The sequence below is a fragment of the Apodemus sylvaticus genome, chromosome 19 (genome assembly GCF_947179515.1).
Source record: "Apodemus sylvaticus chromosome 19, mApoSyl1.1, whole genome shotgun sequence".
NCBI lineage: Eukaryota > Metazoa > Chordata > Mammalia > Rodentia > Muridae > Apodemus > Apodemus sylvaticus.
In genome coordinates, this window is record NC_067490.1 from 27,345,163 (window position 1) to 27,369,662 (window position 24,500).

Genomic DNA, 24,500 nt, shown 5'->3' on the forward strand with positions numbered 1-24,500 from the left:
CCAGTCCTCCCTCGGTGTTTCTGGAGCAGTTAATTGGGGTCAGAACTGGGAAATTAGTACTTTGGGACCTGAGGTGTCTTTGGGTCCTTTCTGCATCTCACATGGATCTTGGCAGGCCCAGTGATGTTGAGACTGGTGGGGATTCAGTTAAGTCTTGATCTGTCAGTAGTGCAAAGCAAAGGCCTTGAGTTTATCATCTTCCAAGCCAAGTTGACTCTGCCTGTGCCCCTCAGTGGGTGTGATATCTGTCTGGTCCTCCTGTCCCCATCCTTGATGGTTCCAGAAGTCCATCGCCTAAGCTTGAAACTACTCAGGTTTCTTCTGGTACAAATTACCCTACCTCTCTGATCCCCAGCGTCTTTGTCTGCAGCATGAATGCAGAGGGTGGAATCGTCTAGCTGGGGTCATGGTGGGGATTTCATGGGATATCTCACACCAACACACATGACCTAGCGCTGAGAACATCTGAGTGGGTAGTACTGTTTCTGTGACGGTGGACACCTTCCTCTGTCTGCAGGGCACCGAGCTGAATGATGATCGTACCCCGTCAGATGCCACCGTCACCACGACCTTCAACATCCTGGTTATTGACATCAATGATAATGCCCCAGAGTTCAACAGCTCTGAGTACAGCGTGGCCATCACCGAGCTGGCCCAGGTCGGCTTCGCCCTCCCCCTCTTCATCCAGGTGGTGGACAAGGATGAGGTGAGTGGCTGGAGCCGGTGGCCCATCTGCACTCACCGCCTGCCTGGTCTGTGCAGCACTAGGAGGGGTTGCAGGAGTCTCTGGCTCCTGCTTTTGATGTAATAGTTACCCCTTCCTCACATGGGGACATGCCTTCCTCATCTCACCAACTCCTGTGGCCTAAGGATGCTTAAAAGCAGGTCTAGCATTTTCTCACATTCCAGTGGTTTATACTGTACCCTCTGTAGTGTCTGCAATGCAACACACACATAGAGACACACATACAAACACACATGCATAACACACATTCCATATACATGCATGACACACATTCCATATACATGCATGACATATACTATATACACACATGCATCATATACCATACATATACCATATGCATACATGTACCACACACCAGCACATGTATGACACACACATATATGACATACACATGCATGACATATACATACCACACACGTGAGTGACACACACACATGCATCAGACACATGCATACACATGTATCACACATACACATCACACATGTGTATCATACATACCATACACATACAAGTATCACACATATACATACACATTACACACACTAAGATATGTATCACACACAAACCATACCCACGTATGCGCCACACATATACATATACCCCACATACCAACATGTGCGTCACATACATGCATACTACACACATGCATAATGCACATCATACACATACACCCATCACACACATACACACCACATATACCATAAGCATGCATAACATACATCATATACACCATAACACACACACACACACATACACACACACACAGTGAATGAGAACCTCAAAGCAAAATCTAGTCCAGGTTTCTGTGGCATAATGATACCTGAGGAACAAGAAATGTCCACGCCTGTATAGCATCCAAGGTCCGGAGCTCATAGACCATGAATGATCAGCTGAAGAGAGGGCTCCCTGGAGCGGAGAGTCTTGAACTGAGCCATGGCATCCAGGAAAACTGGTGGCCTACAGAGGCCCAGAGGAGAACCTGCAAGCGATGGCAGAGCAGGCTGTGACCCGCACAGGCAGTGAGGAGTTTGGGCTGGGATAGAAACAAGAGAACTTGGGGCGCTTGCACTTGATCTTGGAGACAGCACAGGCTCTGTGGCCAAGGGACTTGAGGGTAAGCCCCTGTTGACTAGCTCTGTGGCCGAGAGGACATTAACTCTTTCAGAAGCTCCCCATGCTCAGGGTGTTTAGGAAGAAAGAACTGTCTCTGTCCAACTCTACTGTGGTAACAAGTTAACCCTGAGGCACAGGCTGATTCCGACAGGCATTGGAGAACTCAGTCAGCAGCTTCTTAAGGATGAAGGAAAGCTGGAGGGCAGAGACGACTCCTCTGTGCTGTATCTTAGAATGCCCTGAGCCTGCTTGCCATTGGCTGGTCGGCCATAGTCTCTGGTTCCTACCTTACTATCTGAAGGCTTTGGACCATGGGCAAAGAGCTAAACACATGTCTATCCCTGAGGACAGGATGAGGAAGAAGGAACACGCACAGGACTTGGCCACTCTCTCTGTTCCCCAGGCTGCAGCTCGGCAGCGCAGACAACCCTGACCCTATACAGGTGTCAAGGAGAAAGGCAACATTGTATCTGATGTCGGGGAAAGGCAACATTGTATCTGAGGTCGGGGAAACAGAAACAGATGAAAGCCGCACTCTCTCTTTCATGCTCCCTTTCTCTTTTGTAATCAGTAAATCCTATCAGGTTGACGAAGAAGATTAACTGTCCTGTGGTGGGTGGGTATTGGATCCCAATCTGCCTTTAGTGGGCACCCACCCATTGTAGACTGTGATAGGACTTGGGGCTAGAGGCACTTGGAGCAACAGGGGCTGTCCCTGTCCTCTGTCATTTTTCTCCACAGAGGTGACCTGGTCTCTGATAATCAGGGGCTTGCCTCCTCTCAGTGTCCTGCCCTTTCAGGGCCTAGTGACACACAGAGAGTACTAACAAGGACAGGCAGGCCAGAGACCCCCCAGAGGCCATCAGCTCACCCTCCTTTCGCCACTGGACTCCACTTATGGCCAGGCTCAGCCCTCAGGGAGAGGTGCAAGCCTCACTTCCAGTATGGATGGTCTACACTGTCTCTTCTGCTACCCTCAGAACCCTGAGGGGCTCAGGTCTGGCCCAAGAGCAGCAGCCAAGGCCAGGACTCTCTGGTTCTAAGGAAGGACACCGTGACCCCGGTTAAGGGCTTAGGCACACAGGACAGGAAAGAGAGGTGCCAACTGCAGTATAGTGTCTAAAATCAGAAGCAGGACACATTTCTTAAAACAACCAAGCAGCTGGGCAGTGGTGGCGCATGCCTTTAATCCTATCACTTGGGAGGCAGAGGCAGGTAGATTTCTGAGTTCGAGGCCAGCCTGGTCTACAGAGTGAGTTTCAGGACTGCCAGGGCTATACAGAGAAACCCTGTCTCAAAACAAACAAACAAACAAACAAACAAAAAACCAGGCAACTGTCTGAGCAACTGTTAACTATGTTTGTGAGTGTATTAGTGTTTATGTCTGAGTTCAAATCTGGCTTTGGATTTGTAGCAGAAAAAAAGTTTTCACTAAGCAAATTATTTGAATGTATTCATTTAGTGGGAATGGGATACACTGTTCTTTCTGTATCTGTAAGTCAGAGGACAACTTTGGAAAGTTGGTTCTTCCTTCTCCAATAATGAAACTTGGGTCATCAGCCTTGGGGGCAAGCACATTTTACTGGCTAAACTGAGAACATTTGAGAGCTCAGGCCTCTTGTCAAAGGCTCTGCAGAACCACAGGCAGTCGTGGGCTGTCCCCACAGCTGTGGGCTTATGGTAAAGAGTGTGCCAGCCTCCCAGATCTTCACTGGAAGTCCCACTGGTTGGTCTGGAGGCTGTAGGGTCTATAGGATACAAGATCCACAGACCTGGGTTTGGGCAGCAGTACCTCACACCCTAGCTCTAGATGTAGAGAAATGCATTGCTCAATCTCTGCCCCCGTGGATGCTAAGCACAGGCAGAAGATGGCCGCGAGCTCCTTCCCAGTTGGGTTTCAGAGACTGCCTGGGAAGGCTGACCTCAATAGGCTGACCTACTGTGTGGTGATTGAAATCGGAAAGGGTAGCAGAAAGCAGGTGACCTCTGGGTGACTTTGTGGCATTAGTTCTTCCTTAGGATGCTGACTTATCTCAGAAAGGCTAGATGTACCGCCAGTGCCCCCAATCCAAGATTCTGCAGAGCGTGCTACCGTGCCTCGGGCTCTAGTGTGCTAAGCCCTGCCATCCAGGGGCTAAAAAGAGGCCCCTCCTCTTCCCAAGGACTCCCAGCATTGGTCTCCAGGTCATTTCTCCACCCTTTGCCAGGCTATAGAACATTCACAGAGAGCAGAGAAGAAAGAGCTGTGGACGGCTGGAGTCAGGGGCAGCCAGGGTTTTTTTGTTGTTGTTGTTGTGTTGTGGTTTTTGTCCTGTGTGACAGTTGAGCTGCCAATAGATGGTTGGGGTGCAGTGGGGTGAGAACTGGAAAAATGAAGTTGGAAGGCCAGAAGTCAGCCTTGGTGGGGACCCGTCTCTGACTCCGACTAAAGGCTGTGGCACATTCACCCTCCGCACCCCTGCCGTTTCAACTGTCCCACCTCAGGCCTCTCCGTCAGCTGAGGCTCCTTGGAGGCCAGCAGTTTCTGCTTAACTAAGTCACTCATCCACACAGACCGGAGGAGGCTGCCGGTGTGGGCTGTTTGTGTGAGCATCTTCCTCTGGAGCGACAGACTGACAGAGGGGTGTTGTGAGACACCACACACACACACACACACACACACACACACACACACATACACACACACACCGCTTCACCTAGTCTGTCTAGATGCTGTTTCTCCTACTCCGCTCCTATGCAGGGTCCTTGTTAGTTGACCTGCATAGACAGTGAGAATAGACTGCCATTTTTTTTCCCAAAGAACCCTTAGCCCTCACCCTCGCCTATTTTTTTTTTCTTTTTTTGGTTATTTGGTTGTTTGGTTTGATTTGGTTTAGTTTGGTTTCATTTTGTCTGCTTTAGTTTCCTATTTTATGCTTGAGATAGAATCTAGCTATGTAGCTCAGCTGGCCTGGAACCAGTGATCCCCCTGCCTCTGCACCTAAGGGCTAGATGCACAGGAGTGGGTGGGTGCTCCTCCAAGCCATCTCAGAGCTCTCAGTGCAACTCCGCTGTTCTGTGGACGGCGTCCCTCGGCGCCTGCCAGGCCCTTCAGGCCCTGAGTCACACACAGCTCGTTTTTTAGTGATTTACTTGCTCCTCTTCTCTTTGCTATGACAGAACACCGAATTAAGGTGACTTAAAGAAGGTTTTATTGGGGCTCAGGGTTGGAGGATGCAGGGAAGTTATGGTAGCAGGAGCCTCAGGGAATGATCACGTTGTGTTTGCAGTCAGATAGCAGAGAAGGATGAAGGCTGGCTGAGGCTCAGCTCTTCATCCAGTGAAGACCTCGGAGCGTAGGATAGTGCTACCCCTAATAAGAGGGAACCTCCCACCTCACAGAAACATCCTCACAGGCACGCCCAGAGGCTTGTCTCCCAGTTGACTCGGGACCCTGCCAAGTTGACGATATTAACAACCACAGTGATGGAATCTGTGCTTTAAGGTGGTACCAGTTGGCGGGATGTCGCTCATAGGTAGACACTTTCCCTGTTGGCATCCACAGCATCTTAGCTCCGCTCCTTACTTGAAGAGTGATTCCATCTGTGTCTGGCATCCGCCTCTGGGAACCCGTATGAGTTGGGACAAAACATCTTTTTGGTCTTGGGAGATTGCCCAGTGGATAAAATGCTCACAGAGCAGGCGTGAGCACCCCATGGTGGTTCACGACTCCTTGTGACTCCAGTTCCAAGGGATCTGGCGCCCTCTTCTGGCCTCCTCTTCAGGCAACACGCATGTGTGCGCACACACACACACACAGTACACATCCTTACATGTAGGCAAGATATCCATCTACATGAAATAAAAATGTAAAAGAATCTTTAAAGCAAAACAAAAGCAAAAATCAAAACCTCCAACCGAGCAGCACGTGCTTGTTATCCTAGTCCTGAAGAGACAGAGACAGGAGGATTCCGGGGCTCTCTCAAGCCAGCCAGCCTCGAATAATCAGGTGTGCTTCAGGTTCCGTGTCAGAGTCTGACTAACATAATGTGAAAAGCAATTGAAGAAAGTACCCAGCATCGACCTATGTCCTCCACACATGTGTACATACAGACATGTGCACTTGAGCGTACACATGCACACACACACATACACACACACACACACACACACACACACGCACACACGTGCGCACGCACACGAACACTATCCTTGTATCTTCCTCTCCTCCTGAGGCAGTCTTATTGACGCTAATGTTGATCTTGAACTTGAGATCTCAGGCATCCTCTCGGTGGACCCGAGTACCCACCACAGGAGGAAGACAGGTGTGGAGGCTTCCGGTGCCCCATCATATACCTGCGCTCTTAGCTGGACCTGGGCCCTCTGTGGCTCCCTCTGACCTCCTCCCAGGCAACCTCTGTCTTACTACATTTGGTGCCATCCAGAGTACCTCACACAGGAGAAGAGAGCCAGCAGGTTCCAGATCAAAATAAGGGCCCTGAAGCAAAGTTGCTCTTCCTCCCTAGCTCCACCCTTTTGGCTCTGACCTCAGTGACAATAGAAACTTCACAGAACTGCTGTGAGGGAAAGTTAGAACAGGGCCTGCCCCTTCTCAAACCCTCCTACCCATGAGGTAATCCCAGGATGTCATGTTTGCCCTTGTCAGGAAAGAAAGATTCAGAGAGGTTAAGTGGCTTGCCCAAGGTCACATAATGGAAGGATTAAGGTTTGGGTGGAATTTGACCTTGAACTCCATTTCCAGAGTTCTCAGCTGTGCCTGGGGCTCCTGGGTTGGAGATATGACTGCCCGTTCTCCCCACCCCTCATCCCCAAAGTCAGTCTCTGCCCCCTCTGCACTTCCACTGGGGAGATGCCCTGAAGCTGTAGCATAGGGGTGCATGACCTGCATTGTTACAGAGGATGGAAAGAAGAGAAAGGTGTTCTCTGATGGGGCATTAAAGAGAATTAGGACCTGCTGTCCTCTCGGGTCCTCTAGTAAGAAAGTGGCCTCCGGTGGCGGGGGCAGGACCCCTGGGGAATAGAAGGGTAAGAATTTAGTCACAGAGCATGGGACCAGAGCATCCACTCTGTGTGGCCAGTTCAAATACCTGGCCCCACAGAGCAGTGGGTCCTCCCAGCTCCTGCATGGCTGGCAGGAGAGGAAGAGGAGGGACCTGAGCCCAAGAGGTGACCAGGGGCACACCTGGCAAGAGTGTGTTCTTATTTCAGGAAAGTGTCACAGTTAATTTGTTTGAGGAGCGTGGGGGGGGGGAGGCAAATTACCCACCTCCCCCAAGGAAAAGACATCACCAACATGTAATGAAGACAGGTGGAAGGTGGGGGAGAACATTCCAGAATGCTGGGCTGGTGGTACGAATGGGGGGCGAGGGAGTGGGGTAGCGACGCTGCTTCTGCTCACCTCAGGCTTCTGTTTACTCATCACCCCGATGGATTTTTCATTCCACGCGTGTGCCAGGCCTCTCAGAGAGCCACAGCACACGCTCGTATTAATTTGCATCCCCTCATCCGTTCCTTCCTGTTAGCGGGTTTGTCCAGGGCTCCTCCCTTGTGCCCTCCACACACAGCACTGAGAAGGCTGCGTCCTTACAGTGGCTTCCTCTGGCACCTCTGGAAAGCTGCCTTCCAGTCCAGGAGTTTCTGTGCTACAGGGACAGGAGCCCACTGACCCTCTAAGGGGCCAGACCAGAGATGAAGGAAGGCCTGTGCGTTTGTTCTCTACCCGCTCTTTTTTACAGACCTAGATGCAAAGGTCTGTGACGTTGACCTCAAGAAAAACCTCTGATATTTTCATATCACTTTACTGGTGTTCCAGACATCTCAAAATCCTATTTACACTCGACCCTGCTTTGAAATAACAGCACATGACAGGCAGGGTTTCTCTGCCTCGAAATATGTTTGCTGCATGAATTCCAAAGCAGATATATGACTGCACAACCCTCTAAAATACTCAGATAACTATTCCAAAATAGTTGACTTGGTGTCCCCTTTATTTTATACAATGAAAAACATTCCGATGGGGTAGGGACGAGGCCCCACTGATAGAGTACATGACGAACATATCGAGGCTCTGGGTTCAGTCCTCAATACCACAAATACCAGATGACATGGTAATGCAGGCCTGTAGTCCTGGAGGGTCAGAAGTTTCAGGTCAGCCTCAGCTACATATGGGGGCTTGAGGCCAGCCTAGGTTAGAGATCCTGTCCAAAAAAAAAAAATATATCTTAGGAGATCAGTGGGCTTCAGTAGGCTTCTAGAAGGATCTATGGCAGAGACAGAGAGACAGAGACAAAGAGACAGAGACAAAGAGACAAAGAGACAGGGAGACAGACAGGGAGACAGACAAAGAGACAGACAAAGAGACAGACAGGGAGACAGACAGGGAGACAGACAGGGAGACAGACAGGGAGACAGAGACAGGGAGACAGAGAGACAGGGAGAAAGACAGGGAGAGAGACAGAGAGGGAGAGAGACAGACAGGGAGACGGACAGGGAGACAGAGACAGAGAGGATAAGCAAGCCCCTGCTTCACTGTGAGGCCCCATCTTCACTACCTGCAACCTCTCCCTCCATCTCCCCCCCCCAACCTCTCCTCCCCACCCCTACCAGGCTTCTTTACCTCGCATCTTTTGCCCCGGCAGGCTCTCGGTGTAAGTCTACTCAACATCCTGAGCATGCCTCTGCATACCTGAGTGAAGCCAAGAGCCCTGGTCTCTGTCATACCTTTGACTATCCATCACTCAGACTGCTGTTTCTCTGGGCCCTGTAGGACAGACAGTGTCTCCCCAACACATAGCTTGCTTGTGGTGGACACAGTAGGCACACAGTTCCTGGCTCTTTGGAAAGTAACCCTGGCTACCCTGAATTTGATGGTCTAAGCGACTTATTTAGGAGCAAAGAATATGGATGTGAGACACTCTCTGTAAGGGTGTGGCCATCCATTGTCTAGCCACACCCTCCCCAAGTAAGAAAGACATAGCTGTCAATCGCCACGAAATTTGAAGGGAGTGGGAGGTGATGCCTCCAGTCCTGTCCCCCCACATCCAGTCCCCCACCCCACCACCACCCACTGCCTCTCACACAGAGCCTCTCACACAGAGCTGGTCCAGGGAGACCCCAAGGCAGCAACTTCTGCTTCCGAGTCATGGTCCCTCCCCCAAGACTGAGGCTCTCCAGGAAGATATCCATTGCCTGCAAAGCCTATCGGCTCTAGAAGGGATGCCCCAGGATCAGGACAACCCCATCTGCGTTTCCCATTAATTTCTCCCCGGATGCCTCTGTGGAAGCTCTTCTTGCTGCGATTGTGATTATTGGGATTTTTTTTTTCCTGGCTTTGGCGGCATTCTCGCATCCCGCTGTGTGATTCCTCCCAGATGGCAAAGCTCCAGCCCTCCCTGAGGACCGGAAGGTGGCCTGGTGTGACTCAGATACCTCCTCACTCAGTGTCATCACAGATGTAATTAGCATGTGATTTGCACTGGTCCCTGCCAGGTGGGAGTGGGGGCATGTGATAAACCCCCTGGGAAACACTGGTTTCCAAGTGTCCCTGGACTCTGTCAGAATGCACCCAAGATCCCTGGGCTAGAGCAGGGTGTGTGTGTGTCTGTGTCTGTGTGTGTGAGAGAGAGAGAGAGAGAGAGACAGAGACAGAGAGAGAGAGACAGAGAGAGAGAGAGAGCCTTTACGTTGGGTCTGCAGACTGGTTCCCTTTTTATCTGTTTTCCACTAAGGACCCTTTCCCATGATCCTCTCTGCTCGAACCAGAGCAGAACCCAGAGAGAAGTAGTGAGACTCATTTTATCTGAAAAGTCACATTCCTCAAACCGCACTTGGTCTTCTGAAAGCTCCGGTGGGATCAGAAGCCACTGGCAAACCTTGTCCCCTGCCCACTCTCCGTTGCCTGGCTCATGACTCCCACGGTGCCCTGTCCTCTGGCCCATTCTCTCTGGAACAATGTCTTTTCCCACGCTCCCTGCCCGCCCACTTCATTCACACATTCATCTCAGCACCTGGCATTGCTGCTCCCCTTGGGCAGCCTCAGATCCCAATGTGGGAAACTAAAGAAACAGAGCGAGGCAGGCAGGGGGCGGTTCAGATGCCGGGGCTGCTGAAGACGCAAACTCAAGTCACCCGGACTCTGGCTCTACATTAATTGTGGGGTGGAGGTGGTGATGGGACAGGGTTTCTGTGGGCGGTTCTTGCTGTCCTGGAACCCAGTAGACCAGGCTGGCCTCGAACATCACAAAGATCCACCTACCTCTGCCTCCCAAGTGCTGGGATTAAAGGCACACACCACCACCACCACCACCACCCAACTATATTCAACTTTTTCAAAAGGGCTGGGGAGGCCACCGGGCTAGAGAGACTGACCAGCGTGTGGGAGGCCCTGAGTTCAAGTCCCAGTATTGCAAAACAAATGGGTAAATAGGAAAAACAGCTGGGCAGGTAACACAGAGATAACTTGGAGAAAAGGAAGCTGGGGCCAGGGTTGTAGCTCACTTTGGTAATATGCTCACCTAGCACGCAGGAAGCCCTGAGTTCGATCCCCAGGGCTGCAGAAAGCAGGAGTGGTCAAACACATCGGCAACTCCAGCGGGTAGGAGCAGAAGGATCACGAGTTCAAGGCCATCCTCTGTTAGGTAGTAAGGAGGTGAACATGGAGAGCACTGAGGACACCTGCTGTGGTCCTCTCCCCATCACATGCATCTACATATGTGTGCACATGTACCCACATCCGTGTACTCACAGCACATGTGCACACAGGCACACACATGCAAGGATATAGATGGGAGCATTAGAAGAGAATCAGATATATTCAAGGGTATTTGAGATTCAAGGGTATCTCAGTCTCCTGAGAGACTATGGCTACCGGATGATACAGTCTGTGTGACTCTGTGACATCCCCAAAGAACACAGGAGCTCCGTGGCTGACAGCAGGAGCTACAAAGACTTAGAACAAGGCAGGGTTTTTTGGGGGGGAGGGGGGTGGAGTAGGAGGATTGTTTAGGGCCCTAGCTTAGTGGAGGGGAGACAGGAATCTATATATGCATTGTTATTCATAGAACTACAGAACAAAAACTGTTAATTATACTACATGCTAATTGATGAAGTATCACAGATAACCCCACCACCCCCCAAAATCACGAGGGGGGAGGAGTCACCATCAAGTGTACCTACAGGGGCTTCTAGACTAGGTGACACCACCCCCTTCCTGGATATTTTAAGTCAGCAAGCATGTAGTAGGCATGTGACACACAGGCATCTCTGATTCAAGCTTGACAGGCAACCCATGGCAAGGGAGGGAAAGGGCACAGAGGTAGCAGGAGTGGGCCACATGGAACACAGGACACGTGCTGCACTGGGTCCCATGGGCACAGATTGTGTGCTCAGAAATCAGAGGAGAAGGAAGGAGGGAGGGAGGAAAGAAGGGAGGGAGAGAAGAGGAAAGAGGGGAGGGGGAAGGAAGGAGGGAGAAAGGGAGGGAAGGAAGGAAGGAAGAGGAAGATGGGAGGGAGGAAGGAAAGAGGAAGGAAGAGGGGAGGGAGGGAAAGAAGGAAGAGGAAAGAGGGGAGGGAAGGAAGACTGCCTTAAGGCAACAGACCGAAGGTCAAGTGTAGCTAGTCTATGAGAGATTCCCACAATGCACTTGGCTATGGGCTGCAAATTGAGGACTGTTAATTTAAACACAGCTCCGCTGGCCTCCATGTGAGTTCATTATGACTCCCAGAAGAGCCGGGTCGTGCAGGGGGAGGAGGGGTGCGCTTGCACAGGTGAGGCGCACCTGCCGCCTTCTGCAGCACTACACCCATCCGGGAGGAAAATGACGGCTCTCTAGTGTTCTTCCCTCCAAGTGCCAGCTGCCATTCGGATTGAATTAGATTTCACAGGCTTGTGCTGCTTCTCCCCCCCACACACACACCCCAATACGTGGAATTCACCAGCAAATTACTCTTAAAGAGGGAAAATCAATCATTTGGAGCAGAGATAAGCTGAAGGCGAGGCAGCCTGGGATTGATCCCATCTGTGCAGGCGTGTGTGGAATTCGATGGGTAACCTGGGGCACCGAGGAGGAGAGAGGAGGAGAGATGGAAGGAGAGAGAGCCTCTCAGTCTGTCTGGGCCCGAGTAACCAGGGGCTCACATGCCTCCGTGTGGAGACAGGACATCTAAGACCAATAAGCCGGAGGTTTCCGTTGCATGGCGAGAGATCCTTCCTGGTTTACAGATGGTTGTCTCCTCCCTCTGTTCCCACATGCAGAAAAGCAAGGGTGGCCCTGGAGTTCCTTTCGTATGTGCCACCAGGAGCTGTCCACCCACACAGCCAATCACCTCTTTTGCCTCCTTTGAGATTAGGGTTTCAATGTGCGCATGCGCTGGGGGGGTTATGACACTGAGTGTCTATGGTTTCAGGCAGGAAGTGAAGGGAAGCAGAGTGGGAGAAGGACAGAGAGTGGGAGGAAATGCTTTGGTCGAAGGACATCAAGTAGTTCATGTTTGTGGGTGCATAGGAGAAGCCCCTAAAGCAAAAGTACCATTTTACAGACTGGGAAACTGAGGCACGGGAAAAGATCTCCCCCGAATCACACAGCAATGGGTGCTAGCTCCAGAGAATATACACTCTCAGCTTTAGGCCTGTCTGCTTGGAGGCTAAACCTGAGAAGGCACAGGATGAGAGGAGACCCCAAAAGAGGGGAGTAGCCTTGACTCTGTGTGGAGAGAGGGGGACCCTCTGAGCCTTTGGGGGCCCAACAGACCTAGAACTCAGGAAAGGGCAGTGGGCCTGAACTGCTGACCGTGGGAAACAGTTGCCTCTGCGGTCCCCAGGGGGAGCTGGAGCCAGAGTTGGCGATCTGCATGGGGTTCTCTGGTGCCTCTGGACTTGGTCATCCAGACGAGCCTCGGGGATGCTCGCCCAGGGCAGCAGGGACAGAAGTCTAGGTGCGAGGGAGAAGCGGCTGACTCGAAGGGAGAGGGTGAGGGGTCTCCCCCTGCCAAGGCCACTTCACCATGTCTGATTGGGATTAATTAAGCGGAAGACGGGACAAAGAAGTGATAAAGAACACAGCTTGTCAGCTTTGATTTTCTGCCACTCAATAGCATGGATGAGCTCAACAATCAGCAAGATGTGGAGTCCAGGCAGTCGGTGCTGAGGGTGGGAGTGGATGGTCCCTGCATCCTGCACATGTCCGCTGCCTGCCCCTCCCTGCCCTGGCCAAGGTCTCAACTCCACCCACCTCAGGAGTGCCCCCCTGCTCAGCCCATGCCTACTATAACTCGAGAAATGGTTCTCCCAGATGAGTCTGTCCAGGGGGGTGCCAGGATGCCACAGTTTGCCCTCAGTAGTCTGCTGGGTGGACAGCACCCCACCCCACCCTCCTTCCCACCCCCATTTTGCAGACGAGGAAAACAGGTCTAATGAAAGAAAAAATCATTTGTGTGAAATTGCAAAACTAAAGAGTAGGATGGCTGAGTCCGGCCTCAGGTCTGACTGCTCAGGGTGGTTAAGTTTTGTCTGTTTGCGTGTTGTGTACGGGCGCACGCGCACACGCAAAGGCATATATGTGAAAGCCAGAGGTCATCTTGGGGCACCTTCTTTCTACCTTATTTTGTGAGACAGACTCTCATTATTTGCAGCTAACGAATTTTAGTATGTTGACTGACCTGCAGACCCCAGAAATCCTTCCACTTCTGCCTCTGCCTCCGCCTCCGCTAGTGCTGACATTACAGGGACACTCCGCACCTGGTGTGTACATGAGTGCTGGGAATCGAACCCAGGACCTCATGCTTGTAAAGCAAGCACTTTACTCCCTCAGGCATCTCCCTAGCCCTGATGTAAACAGATATCACTAGACTTCTGTGTTCCCCACTAGGTGTGTGGTCACAGGACTCTCATGTGGCGGGTCTGAGTTCTAGATAACATTTCTAAAGAGCATAGCACTTGACTCTGGGGACCCTCTCTGCACCCCACTTCCTTATCCTAGGTCTTAGCACAGGCTAAAGGGCTTTCACCAGCCCATGGCGCTCCCAGGAGCCGCTTGTCTCTGGGAAGAAGGCTCAGTTGTGTCAGAGAGGGCAGACTCCACAGCACTCCCTTCAGCTATGGAGAAGGAGAAGGTGTGGACAGGGGGTAGATCCTGGCAAGGAAGTTTAGAGGTTGGAGCCCTGAAAATTACAAATTTTATTACCATCCTTGGTCAGAAATAGAACATACTCTCGGTGTTTAGGCCAGGGGTGATAGAAGGGGATTTTGAATATTTATCTCCTCCTCTGCAAATACCCCTGTCGGAGGCTTATTCATGAGGGTGTGACCAAAGCTTGAATTTAGGCACTAATTTGTTTTTTAATAGTTTAGAATTGAACCTATAGATTTTAATGGTCAAACTAGGCAATAGTTTTCAGGGTTACTTCTTTAAAAGAGGGAACGTTATAGTAGTCTGGATTGGGGTTCTGTTGAGCCCAGAAAGAGAAAACCATATCCTGTAACAGAGAAGCCAAGGTTTCAGTGGAAGCGAGCCACCAGGTTATCGGCGCGGCCACTGCCAGTGACCAACAGCAGAGACCAGAGTCTACTGTGTTACCATGGTAAGGCATCTGGACTTGGCTTAGGGGACTTGGCTGCAGGTCTCAGGCCCTGGAGGAAGGCTGGGCATGAGGAGGGAGATGCTCTGAGGCCTTCCTTACACTGGGAACCAGGGTACCTGTAGAGGGATAGAGGCTGCTCAAGAGATCTCAGTTCATGGCCACAAAGTCTTGCTGAAGAAGTCAGGCCAACCTCACCCCACCCAATGCAGGTCCCCTGTCCCTCTCCTGTGGGAGCCCCCAGAACCAGAATTTTCCAAGGGAGGGCCCAATGCATGGGCCTCACCCCATGAAGAACTGAGGCTAGCACTTGGCCAGGAGACCACTGGGACAGAGCCCTGGACCCAGTTCCACAGGCTTAGTGGCAAGGAGCAAGGGCCAGGCCTGCTCTGACCATACCTGGTGGCCCTCCCACTCCAGGAACAGACAAGGTAAAGGGAAGTGACCAGGAGGTCTCTGCTGGCTGCTAGCTGATAAGGAACTGCCCTCTGCAGGGGGCCAGAAGGCTGTTGTCACCAAGAGCGATTGGGGAAAGGCAGCGGGAAGCCTGGAATGATTTCAGTGCGTAACCCTTCCTAAGAGATACATAAAACCAAGCTGTGGAGAGGTCTCCAGCCAGCAGCCTCTGGCTGCCAGGCCTTGGGAGCAGGCTGTGGCTCCTCTTAGGGACCCCAGCCCCACCAATCAGCCCTTCTGATCACCTCATGCAGAGGAGACTTTAATCCCCCACCCTGCAGGCTCCTCTCCACACACACCGGGGTCCCTTTTGATGTTCTTTTTATCTCTTTCCCCAACTAAATCGCCCTTTAACAGCTCAGAAAGTGCCTCCTGTCACCTCCATCCACAGGATGGCAGTCCTATAAGGGACTTGTGAGAATGGGAGGGTAATGGCTCAACCAATACCCTTTCATTACCACCTGTGGTATGGAAAGTAGAGGTTGGGAGCTAAGATTTAAAGAGACAGGACGGAGCAGAATTCGAATCCTTCCCTGACGGCTGTGTATATTGAATAGCTGTCCTCTCTGTCTCTTGTAGAGGATCTGGACAAGTGTTGATGTTGCACAGGTGTATGTCACATGTTGAGGCCAAAAGTTGGAAGCTATTGAGACAAAAAGGTGCCCAGGCCAGGGCTGTAGCTAAGAGTTTTGCATCAAGTCAACAAACAAGTGTGTTTCTCTCACACACGCCCATCCCCAAAGATGAGTTTCCGCTTGGGCCTGGCAGGAACTGGCCCTCCAGAATGGACAGGGAGAGCGTGTGGTTCCCAGGTGATTCTGGGAAGCTTCACAACAGTAGCACAGAGTCTTGACAAGTAAGGGGTCAGGCCTGAGCCCCTAGGGGTAGATCCAGGAGAAGCGGTCAGGAGTGGACAGACCTTAGGAGGACGAGTAGACAGACCTTAGATCTGAGACCCACAGAAGTCTTGTCAAGAGGCTGGAGAAGGGACTGGGAAGATGGTGTGTTAATAAAGTGCCTGCCACACAAGTGTGGGGACTGGAGTTTGATCTCCAGCTCCCACCAAAAAGCCAGGTATGGCAGCACAGGATTAAAATCCTAGTTCTGGGAAGGTAGAGACAGTACCCTGGGGCTCCCTGGCCGGCCAGCCTCACCCACCTGGCCACATGGGTGAGCCGCAGGATCTCAGTGAGTCTGCATCAGATAACAAGGTGGACCTGAGGCACCTGAGGATGAAACCTGAGATGGATGACTGACCTTCTTATACCCATTATGTGTGCCAGGCTCCCACTGTGGAGTGACCACAGACTGATGATGATATAGGGGATGCGCTGTAGCCTCTAAGGGAACTGAGGAAGGGCTGGGGCAAGGGTTCTACTAGAAAGGTGCCTGGTGAGCAAACATGAGGAACTGAGTTCAAATCCTCAGACACCATATGCAAAGAAAGCTAGGCACGGTGGCATGTGTTGTGACCTCAGCACGGGGCAGGAGAGGGAGGGAGACAGGTGGATTCCTGAAGCCAGCCAGCCCAGCATAGTTGATGAGTCTCAGGGTCGGTGAATGGTCCCATCTGAAGAGATAAAGATGGAGAACAATTGGGAAGGACATCTGTGGTTGACCACTGCTCTCTACATATGTGCACATGTGCAATTGTGTGTGTGTGTATGTGCGCGCTCGCGTGCACGCTCTTGTGCATGCATTCACATTAAACATCTATGCAAACGCCTATACCATACAGCACAACACAGAAACACTAGAGGCAGGGCAAGGCAAATAACCTTCAAACTTCTCAAATGCTGAGAGCCACACCAGCAGGGGGCGCTCAAAGCTGTCTGTGGCCATCACAGGCAGCAGCTGCACCAGGGCATGAGTAGAAAGTCATCCCCATGGTGGAACTGCAAGAGGAGGAACGGTGTGCATCTCTTTGTGTGTCCTGGGGATATCAGGGTCTGCGCACAAAGGCGTCTATCCCTGAGGAGCCGCCTCTGGGGAGAGACGTGAAACAGCTGGAACATTTCCTAAGTTTCTGGCCCTCCTCCTCGCCCTCCTCCTCCTCCTCCTCCTCCTCCTCCTCCTCCTCCTCTTCTTCCCCCTCCTCTTCTTCCTCCTCCTCCTCTTCTTCCTCCTCCTCTTCCTCCTCCTCTTCTTCCTCCTCTTCCTCTTCCTCCTTTTCTTCCTCCTCCTCTTCTTCCTCCTCCTCCTCCTCCTCCTCCTCCTCCACTCCTTCTTCTCCATAAATAAAGAACAGCAGTAGTGGGTACTGATTTCTGCAGGCTTTCTCTCCAGGCTTCTGGAAGTAGAATGTGGGGACATGGCCCCTCACATCACAGCGCACTCTAGGGACACCTGGGCTACAGGAAGGCTCAGAAAAGAACACGCATGCCCTCCTGTGACCTCACCTTCCCTCCCCTCTTTCCTCTCTCCTCAGCACCCTCCCTTAGCTGTGGACTCAGGCCTGAGGGTTCTGTCCCTGCACACAGGCTAGGATCCCAGGATCCTTTTCAGCCCCTCTCCTTACCCTGGCCAGTGATTCACTGTCTTCTCTCTCTGTTTCCTTCTTTCCTTGTGTGGCTCTCCCTCTGGCTCCTCCTTGTCCCCGCCTCTTTGACTGATGGGTTCCATGGACAGACCTTGGTAAGTGAGGCTTGGTAAGGGCAGGGAGGCCTGGGGGTGGGGTGGGTAGCATCACAGAGAACCTTCCTCTGCCCCGGCAGCCACATTCAGACACTGCCAGTTCCTCAGGCCTATGAATGCTGTGGTCAAGAGGCCAGGGTTCACAGGAGACAGCCATTGGTGTGGCCTATTTAGAACTGTCACGCTCCATTGCCTTTGCTATTAGTGTCCTTTCGGGCATTTAATTGGTCCCCTCCAGCTGATGGAATGGATCCTACCAGGGAGACCTTAAAATTCTGCAGCCCAAGAGGCTCAGAGTAGCACTGGGGAGTCTCCAGAGAGCTGTTCTGGGCTGGGGGCTCTGGAGTGCCCTCCCAACCTGCCTTGACCCCAGAAGAGGCTGAAAGGGGCTCACAGGGCTCGGCCCCCAGATCCTATTCACAACCTCTATTCCAGAGACAGGAGGGTTGCCTCTGGTTCTGAGAACAGATTGGCACAAGTGCCTCACCTTGCTAGTCCAGTGAGATGCCCACCTACTGGGCGTCAGGGAGCTCCAGTGGGTCACGTGACTGGTCCCTGGCTTCAGTAGCAACTCAGAATCCCTGCCCTGGTGGGAGGGACAAAGTTAGTTCTGCATTCATTGAAAGGCTTCTGGGGCCAGAGATGCCCGGTGGTCCCCTCTCACCATGTCTAGCAGAAGGGAGCTCCCCAAAATCTCGGGTTCATGAAAACGCTGTAGCCCTATGTTCAATCAGAAGGGGTCTATTCGGGTGCAGCATCAGATGGATGGGTTACAAAGGACCCAGAAACTTATCTCAGGTTTGTGATCACTAAACATCTATAGCCAGGGCCAGAGAGACACACCTGACGGGGGTACACACCCAATGGAGAGGAGGTCCCCATGAAGCAGAAAAGGCCTGACTCAGTCAGTGGGTTCTGCCTCCGCTTCACTTCAGCCTTGGCTCTGCCTATAAGCTAAGCTGAGATCACGTGGTCCTGAGCCCCGCCTCCACTCCCATGAGCCTCTTTGCCTAGTATGCATAAGGCCCTACAGGAAAGGATAAAATATGGAGATAGAAGAAAAGTCTGCACGCTGAACCTGTACCCCCCCCCCCCCGCAAAAAAAAGCGGACCAGAACGACTGATACAGCAGCCCCGGTGCAGGTCTCTTGGGTGTGAGGCACACAGTAGTGTTCTCTGTCCCCTAGATTCCTTGGTCACACACCCCCTGGTCATTCATAGCAGGCCAGCGCTCTCCTTAACACATTTTCCTCTTCAGTCCCAGCCCACCATAGCCACCTCATTTATTTATTATTTATTTCTCTATTTTCCATTTCTCAGCTCCCCCTTTATCTGCCCTGGGTCTTTTATTGATTGATTTTTAATTTTACATTTTACTTGTTTAGCCTGTGATGGAGAGGCCTGCCCGTGTCATGACAATGCATGTGGGAGTCAGAGGACACCATGTAGGAATCACTTGTCTTCTACTATGTGGGTCCCGGGGATTGAACTCATGCCTTTGGGCTTGGTGGCATTGAGCCATCTCTTCAGCACTCCTTAAAGGTTTTAATTCTGGCAGATTCCTCTCCTTCTTTAGCATCCCTTAGTGGAGAAAGGACCAGGAGGTAGGAAATGAACCAGGCATGGAGAGGGACACTTAGTATATGACAGACAGAATGACAGAAGGATCCAGAGGATGCTTCTTGGGCCTTAGAGGTGGCGACAGAACTGGCCAGGAGGCAGGAAGACCCTCCCGAGCCCGTGCCTCCACCCCTACCCCGCCCCCTGCACCGCAAAGCGTTGGGGGGGTGCTGACGTCACCCTCCAGCATCCTCTACTGCTCGGTCTGGCTCCACCCCCTGACCTTCTGCACCCTTTGCAACCAGCTTCTTCACTCTCACGCAGGGTCTGAACAGCATGTTCGAGGTGTACCTGGTGGGCAACAACTCCCACCACTTCATCATCTCCCCGACCTCCGTCCAAGGGAAAGCGGACATCCGCATCCGAGTGGCCATCCCGCTGGACTACGAGACCGTGGACAGATACGACTTTGATGTAAGCCTCCTTCTGTATCTTCTCTCGGGCCACCTGGGGAGGTTGAAGGGAAGGCTGAGGAGGGTCAAGCTCTCTGGTTTCCCTAGGGATCTGTCCTAGGGAAACGACAGAGATGGCAGGGGCTGAATCCTCAAGCAGGGCGAGGATATGCGGAGGAATAGGAGCAAAGTCACCAGACCCTTCTCTGGTGTCCCTGCGGCCCATCCTGGCCAGCACAGTCCGGCCCCCAGAACCACTCCCTCCCTGAAGAAGGACCCGTGAAGGGGCTCCTAGAACACACCTGGCATCAGCCTTGACTCTAGCAGAAGCTCGTGGTTCGAACCAGCCACGGCACAGAGAGGTCTCACGGGAGACAGCGAGCACTCCAGAGATGCGTGGGAGCTCACGCAACTCTGCCCCGCCCCTCTAGCTCTTCGCCAACGAGAGCGTACCCGACCACGTGGGCTATGCCAAGGTGAAGATTACGCTCATCAATGAAAACGACAACCGGCCCATCTTCAGCCAGCCCCTCTACAATGTCAGCCTGTATGAGAACATCACCGTGGGGACCTCCGTGCTGACAGTCCTGGTAAGTCCCCACGTCCGCGGGGGTCATAAATTCTTGCCGGGACACTGAGGATCTGGGTATCAGGTGCCGTAAGTGCCCGGAGCCTGTTGGTTGGTGAACGATGGGATCCAGACTCTTCTTGAAACAGGGAAAATGGACCAGCCTGGGGAGCGATTGAAGAAAGATACTTCAATTTTCTTTACTTTCTCTGAAAGGCATGCGTCCCAGATGGTCCAGGAGACCTAGAAACCCTGTGTAATCAATAGCCTGGGTGTTAGCCATCTCTGAAGAGAATGACCCTCCCTGTCTCTGAGTACAGCAGGCTCCTTGCAGCTGCCTAGAAGCCTCTGATACCTTTGACCTTTGACACGCCCCCATCCTCACCTAAGGTTACTGTGTGTATGCCAGTCAAGGCTCTGGACTGGGAAAGGTGGAAACCTCTTATATAGTTCAAGCAAGAAAGTATTAGGTCATGTAACTTGAAGGTGAGTTCAGGCATGGCTGGATCCAGGCGTTCATATAAACAGTAATCTGTCATTAGCCGCCAGCTTAGCTTTTGGGCAAGTGACTGAGATGGTCACAATACCTCCAGATTTCTTATCAGTTTATCAGTGCTTTTTCCTCAATGGAGGAAAAGGTATTTTTTTTTTTTTGGTCGTACCAACCAGTGCCCTAGACCTGGTCTCAGCATGTTTGTTCACCCTGGTGCCAACTGGCGTGGTTCTGACATGTTCCAGCTATGAGTCACACTTTCCATACCAGACCTAGGCCCTTAGGGGTTGGTTTTGTTCAGATTACATGGGCTGACAGTGCAAAAGGGATTTCCATTATAAATTTGAATAGACCACTGAGCAGATCAATATGGTAGAAGCTGCTATACAAGCCCAAGGCCCGACCCATCACAGGCAGTCAATAAATGTTAGGTCACCACATCCCTCTCCCTGTGTGTGAGAGGCCCACAGAGGCCTCACTGCCGTTTCTTGCTCCAAGCTGCTGTCGCGTGCCATAGCCCCCCTTCCCCCACCCCAAAGTGTGTTTACTCTGCAGACAGATGGTCTGGAGCAACATCGTGCCCTCAAGCCTTTCCATCTGACAGTTATTAATATTTCAAACAGATGTTTAGCTAGTCAGGCCGTCAGATGGAAGCCACAAGCCTGCTGTGGCTGTTCTCCGAATCCGCCGCTTCCCAGCCCAGGGCTCCCCCAGTCATTACTGCAGTGCCTGAGCAATATATCACCCATCGCCTCAGGCTCCTGGGCCGTCCTCTAGCCTCCCAGGCCCAGCCCAACAAGATGTACGAAAGGCTCCAGCCTCCTGGACTCAAAGGGAGCGTGTGCCTCCCACACACCATGGAATCTCAAGGGGAAAGGTACCAACTGGTCTGTGATAAAACCAGGCAGGAGGCAGGGACCATGTCCATAGGTGGAGGACCACGTGCCAGAGTTCTCCTGTGTGATGCAGGCCGGGTGGTATCAAGACACTCGTTCTTGGAGTCCTTGCTGGGAGCAGAATTCTGTTTGTATTTGACATTCTTGTAGATGAGCGTTTCTCAACCTACCTGATGCTGTGACCCTTTAATACAGTTCCTCGCATTGTGGGGATGCCCCCAACCATGAAATTACTCTGTTGCTACTTCCTAACTAATTTTGCTACTGTTATGAATCCTAATGTAAACATCCAGGTGTGCAGGATCTCTGATCTGCGAACCCCTGTGAAAGGGTCATTGGACCTCCAAGGGGGTCTCGACGCCCAGGTTGAGAACCACTGCTGTGGGTGGTGGCTGGGTTTGGAACACCATAGGGCTGAGATTGAGATATGAGTCCAACAGTCTGCCAGTCTCTGGTGAACACGAGTTAAGCCCTTCAAGGTAACTATTCCCAGAGCATCAGTAGGCCTGAGCCTGCTACAGGCCTACCTAACTCTGTCTCTAGTCCTGCTCGCGCTCCTCCCTGCCTTTCTTGGGGCTGCTGATGGTCTCCGCACACGGCTGTCAGAAATGGCCGTCCACTGCCTTTGTGCTTCCCCACCGCAGCCCCCACCACCCCGACTCCAGAGCTATGGAACCACGAAGCTGTGGGACTCTTAGACATGGCGCTAAACCCTGGATCGCAGTCTCAGACCTTTGCTGACGGCTGCTCTGTCCCTCTAAGCTTGTGTTCATGTCCTCCCTAAATTTATCTGCAAAATGGGCGTGACTGACACCCAGAGCTGTAGAGACAGAGGTTATAAAAGCAGCCATGGGTGGCTCCCACAACTGTCAGCTCTCTGTCACCCCAAGGTGCTGCCCAGCTCTGGGCAGGTAGCAGGTTTCCTGACCACAGCCCCACCTCCACCTCCCAGTCAAGCTCCACCCTTAGCCTTCCCTGCCCTTCTGGGCCATCTTGACCTACTCCCCCTTTAGATCTAGGTCCCCACTTTCCTTTGTCCGTCTCAGAAGGGGCCACCGTTACAGCTGCCTGCTCAGAGACTGTAAAATTCCTTCTCCCTGACCTTTTCCGTGGTGTTATTAAAATGTTTCATGGGCAGTTGTGTCAGGAAAAAAATTATAAGAAAAAGGAAGATGTTTTAATTTGCGCCACGGGCTGAGCGGAGCCTGCTGCAAGGGGCCTGCCCAGCCCCCACCCTGCCACCTGTGCCTGGGAAGTCATGACAATAGCCAGGGGAAACTAGCTGTCACAGCCAGGCTAGGGATCCTAGACAGAGCCCGGCCTCTCATTTCTCTGCTGGCTGGGTTTCTGGAGCCCCGTTTAGAGGTCACAGAACCCAGTGCTCTCCAAGGATCCAGAGGTCAGGATATGACCTTGAGCCTAGTTCCATTTATTTGCTTGGGTCCTCCCTCAGGGACATTTCCCACTCAACACGTCACCTATAAAACAAAGATGGTGCTCTGATACGTGTGCCTGTCTGGGGCTGCTGCCAGACCTAGTGCCCAGAGCACCTGTGCTGGTGACAAGGGTTGACAGGGATGCCTAGGACAGCCTCTGAGGACCAAGTCCTGTATTTTTGCCACAGTAGCAGTCCTGCCCTGGCTGCATAGCTGCGCCCCCACTGTAACCAACACATAATGTGACCACCATTTCCTACCTGCTAAGTCTGTCATTGCCTTTCTCCAGATGAGGAAACTGAGGCTGAGGGGCTGTGTGTGTGTGTGTGTGTGTGTGTGTGTGTGTGTGTGTGTGTAAGTGTCTTGCTCAGGACCCCAGACCCACTAAGTGGCCTCAGATCTTGTACAGAGGCCCACAGAGGGACTGTTGGGTCACTGGTCCTGTCAGCAGCATGCAGACCTGAGGACGGAGAGGAGCCAAGGAGGACTCTGCAGATGCCAGAGAACAGGCTGGAGACTCAACCTAGGCAGACTCTAGAAAGCATCAGGTAGCACACATCAGGAGCGATTCTACCTCTGAGGCCAGAGTGGAGACAGTCGAGAAGGCGTGGGACCGTGTCTGGGGAAACAGGAATCGCAGTGTGACTGAAAACTTGTCTGTCTAAGGAAATCTCCTAGGGTGGAAGGAGATTCCTGGGATGGGGTATGGCAGGGTCTCGGAAGGGCCTGGTGGGGTTTGTGGGTGCCACGGCGTGATAAGAGAGGCTCATTCTACAGATCTTTGTTGACCGCTGACTTCGTGCTAGGCACAAGGCCCTGTGGACAGTGGGGGTGGAGGGGCGGGGGGTGGGGGGGTGTTGGGTTCTCAGAGAGTTCACCCTGCCCTGGAAGAACCTGCACTGAGAAATGAGTCTTTGTGTTCAGTATTACTCTCTGTGGTGGAGACCAGATCAGCATTAGAAATGGATATGGGGCACCTGACCTTGATTAGGGCCAAGGAATTCTTCTCTGCGAAAACGGCACTAAAGTAGATGTTATTGGATAACCCAGGAGAGAGGAGGACATCCCCGATGGGGGAGAACAGCACGTGCAAAGGGCCTGTGGTGAGGGGTGTGGTGGAGTGCAGGGGGCTGGAGTCCTGCTTCTTCAAAGCCAGAGCCCTCAAATGTTTCTCTTCCTTGTGAATTGACATTTACTCCAGGAAGTCACCCAGGAGGACCTGGACTCCTGCTTTCCGGTCCCTGGCCACTTTCTCTGGGATTCAGTTCCCTTTCCTACCTTGGCCACCAGGATGATGTCAGGGCGTGAAAGGTTCAGGGCGTACACATAGCATCTTTTGTTATGGTTGGGCTATCTGCCACCCTGAGAGCTGAGGGCAAGCCTTAGGTCTACCATGGTAGACTTGGTAGTGATAAACCATGAGACCTCAGTTTCTTCCTCTGAGTCCTGGAGATGCTTCCTGCTGAGGAAGGCGGTCATAAAGGTGAGTGGAGAGGTTCCTGCGGACCCTCAGCTCACTCAGGAGAGCTCCTGGCCACACCAGCAGAGACTCCCCACAGCATAGGCCCCCCA

The 24,500-nt window shown here is 52.3% G+C and overlaps 1 protein-coding gene across 1 annotated transcript in view; it reads left to right on the forward strand.

Annotated features, from left to right (window-relative positions):
- The window catches only part of Cdh23 (cadherin related 23), a 393,910-nt gene that overhangs the window by 210,050 nt on the left and 159,360 nt on the right, over window positions 1-24,500 (forward strand). Inside the window, exons 11-13 of the mRNA XM_052163611.1 lie at window positions 518-706; window positions 19,408-19,557; window positions 19,967-20,125. Coding sequence (XP_052019571.1) covers window positions 518-706; window positions 19,408-19,557; window positions 19,967-20,125 — 498 coding nt within the window. The remainder of the gene's footprint in view (window positions 1-517; window positions 707-19,407; window positions 19,558-19,966; window positions 20,126-24,500) is intronic.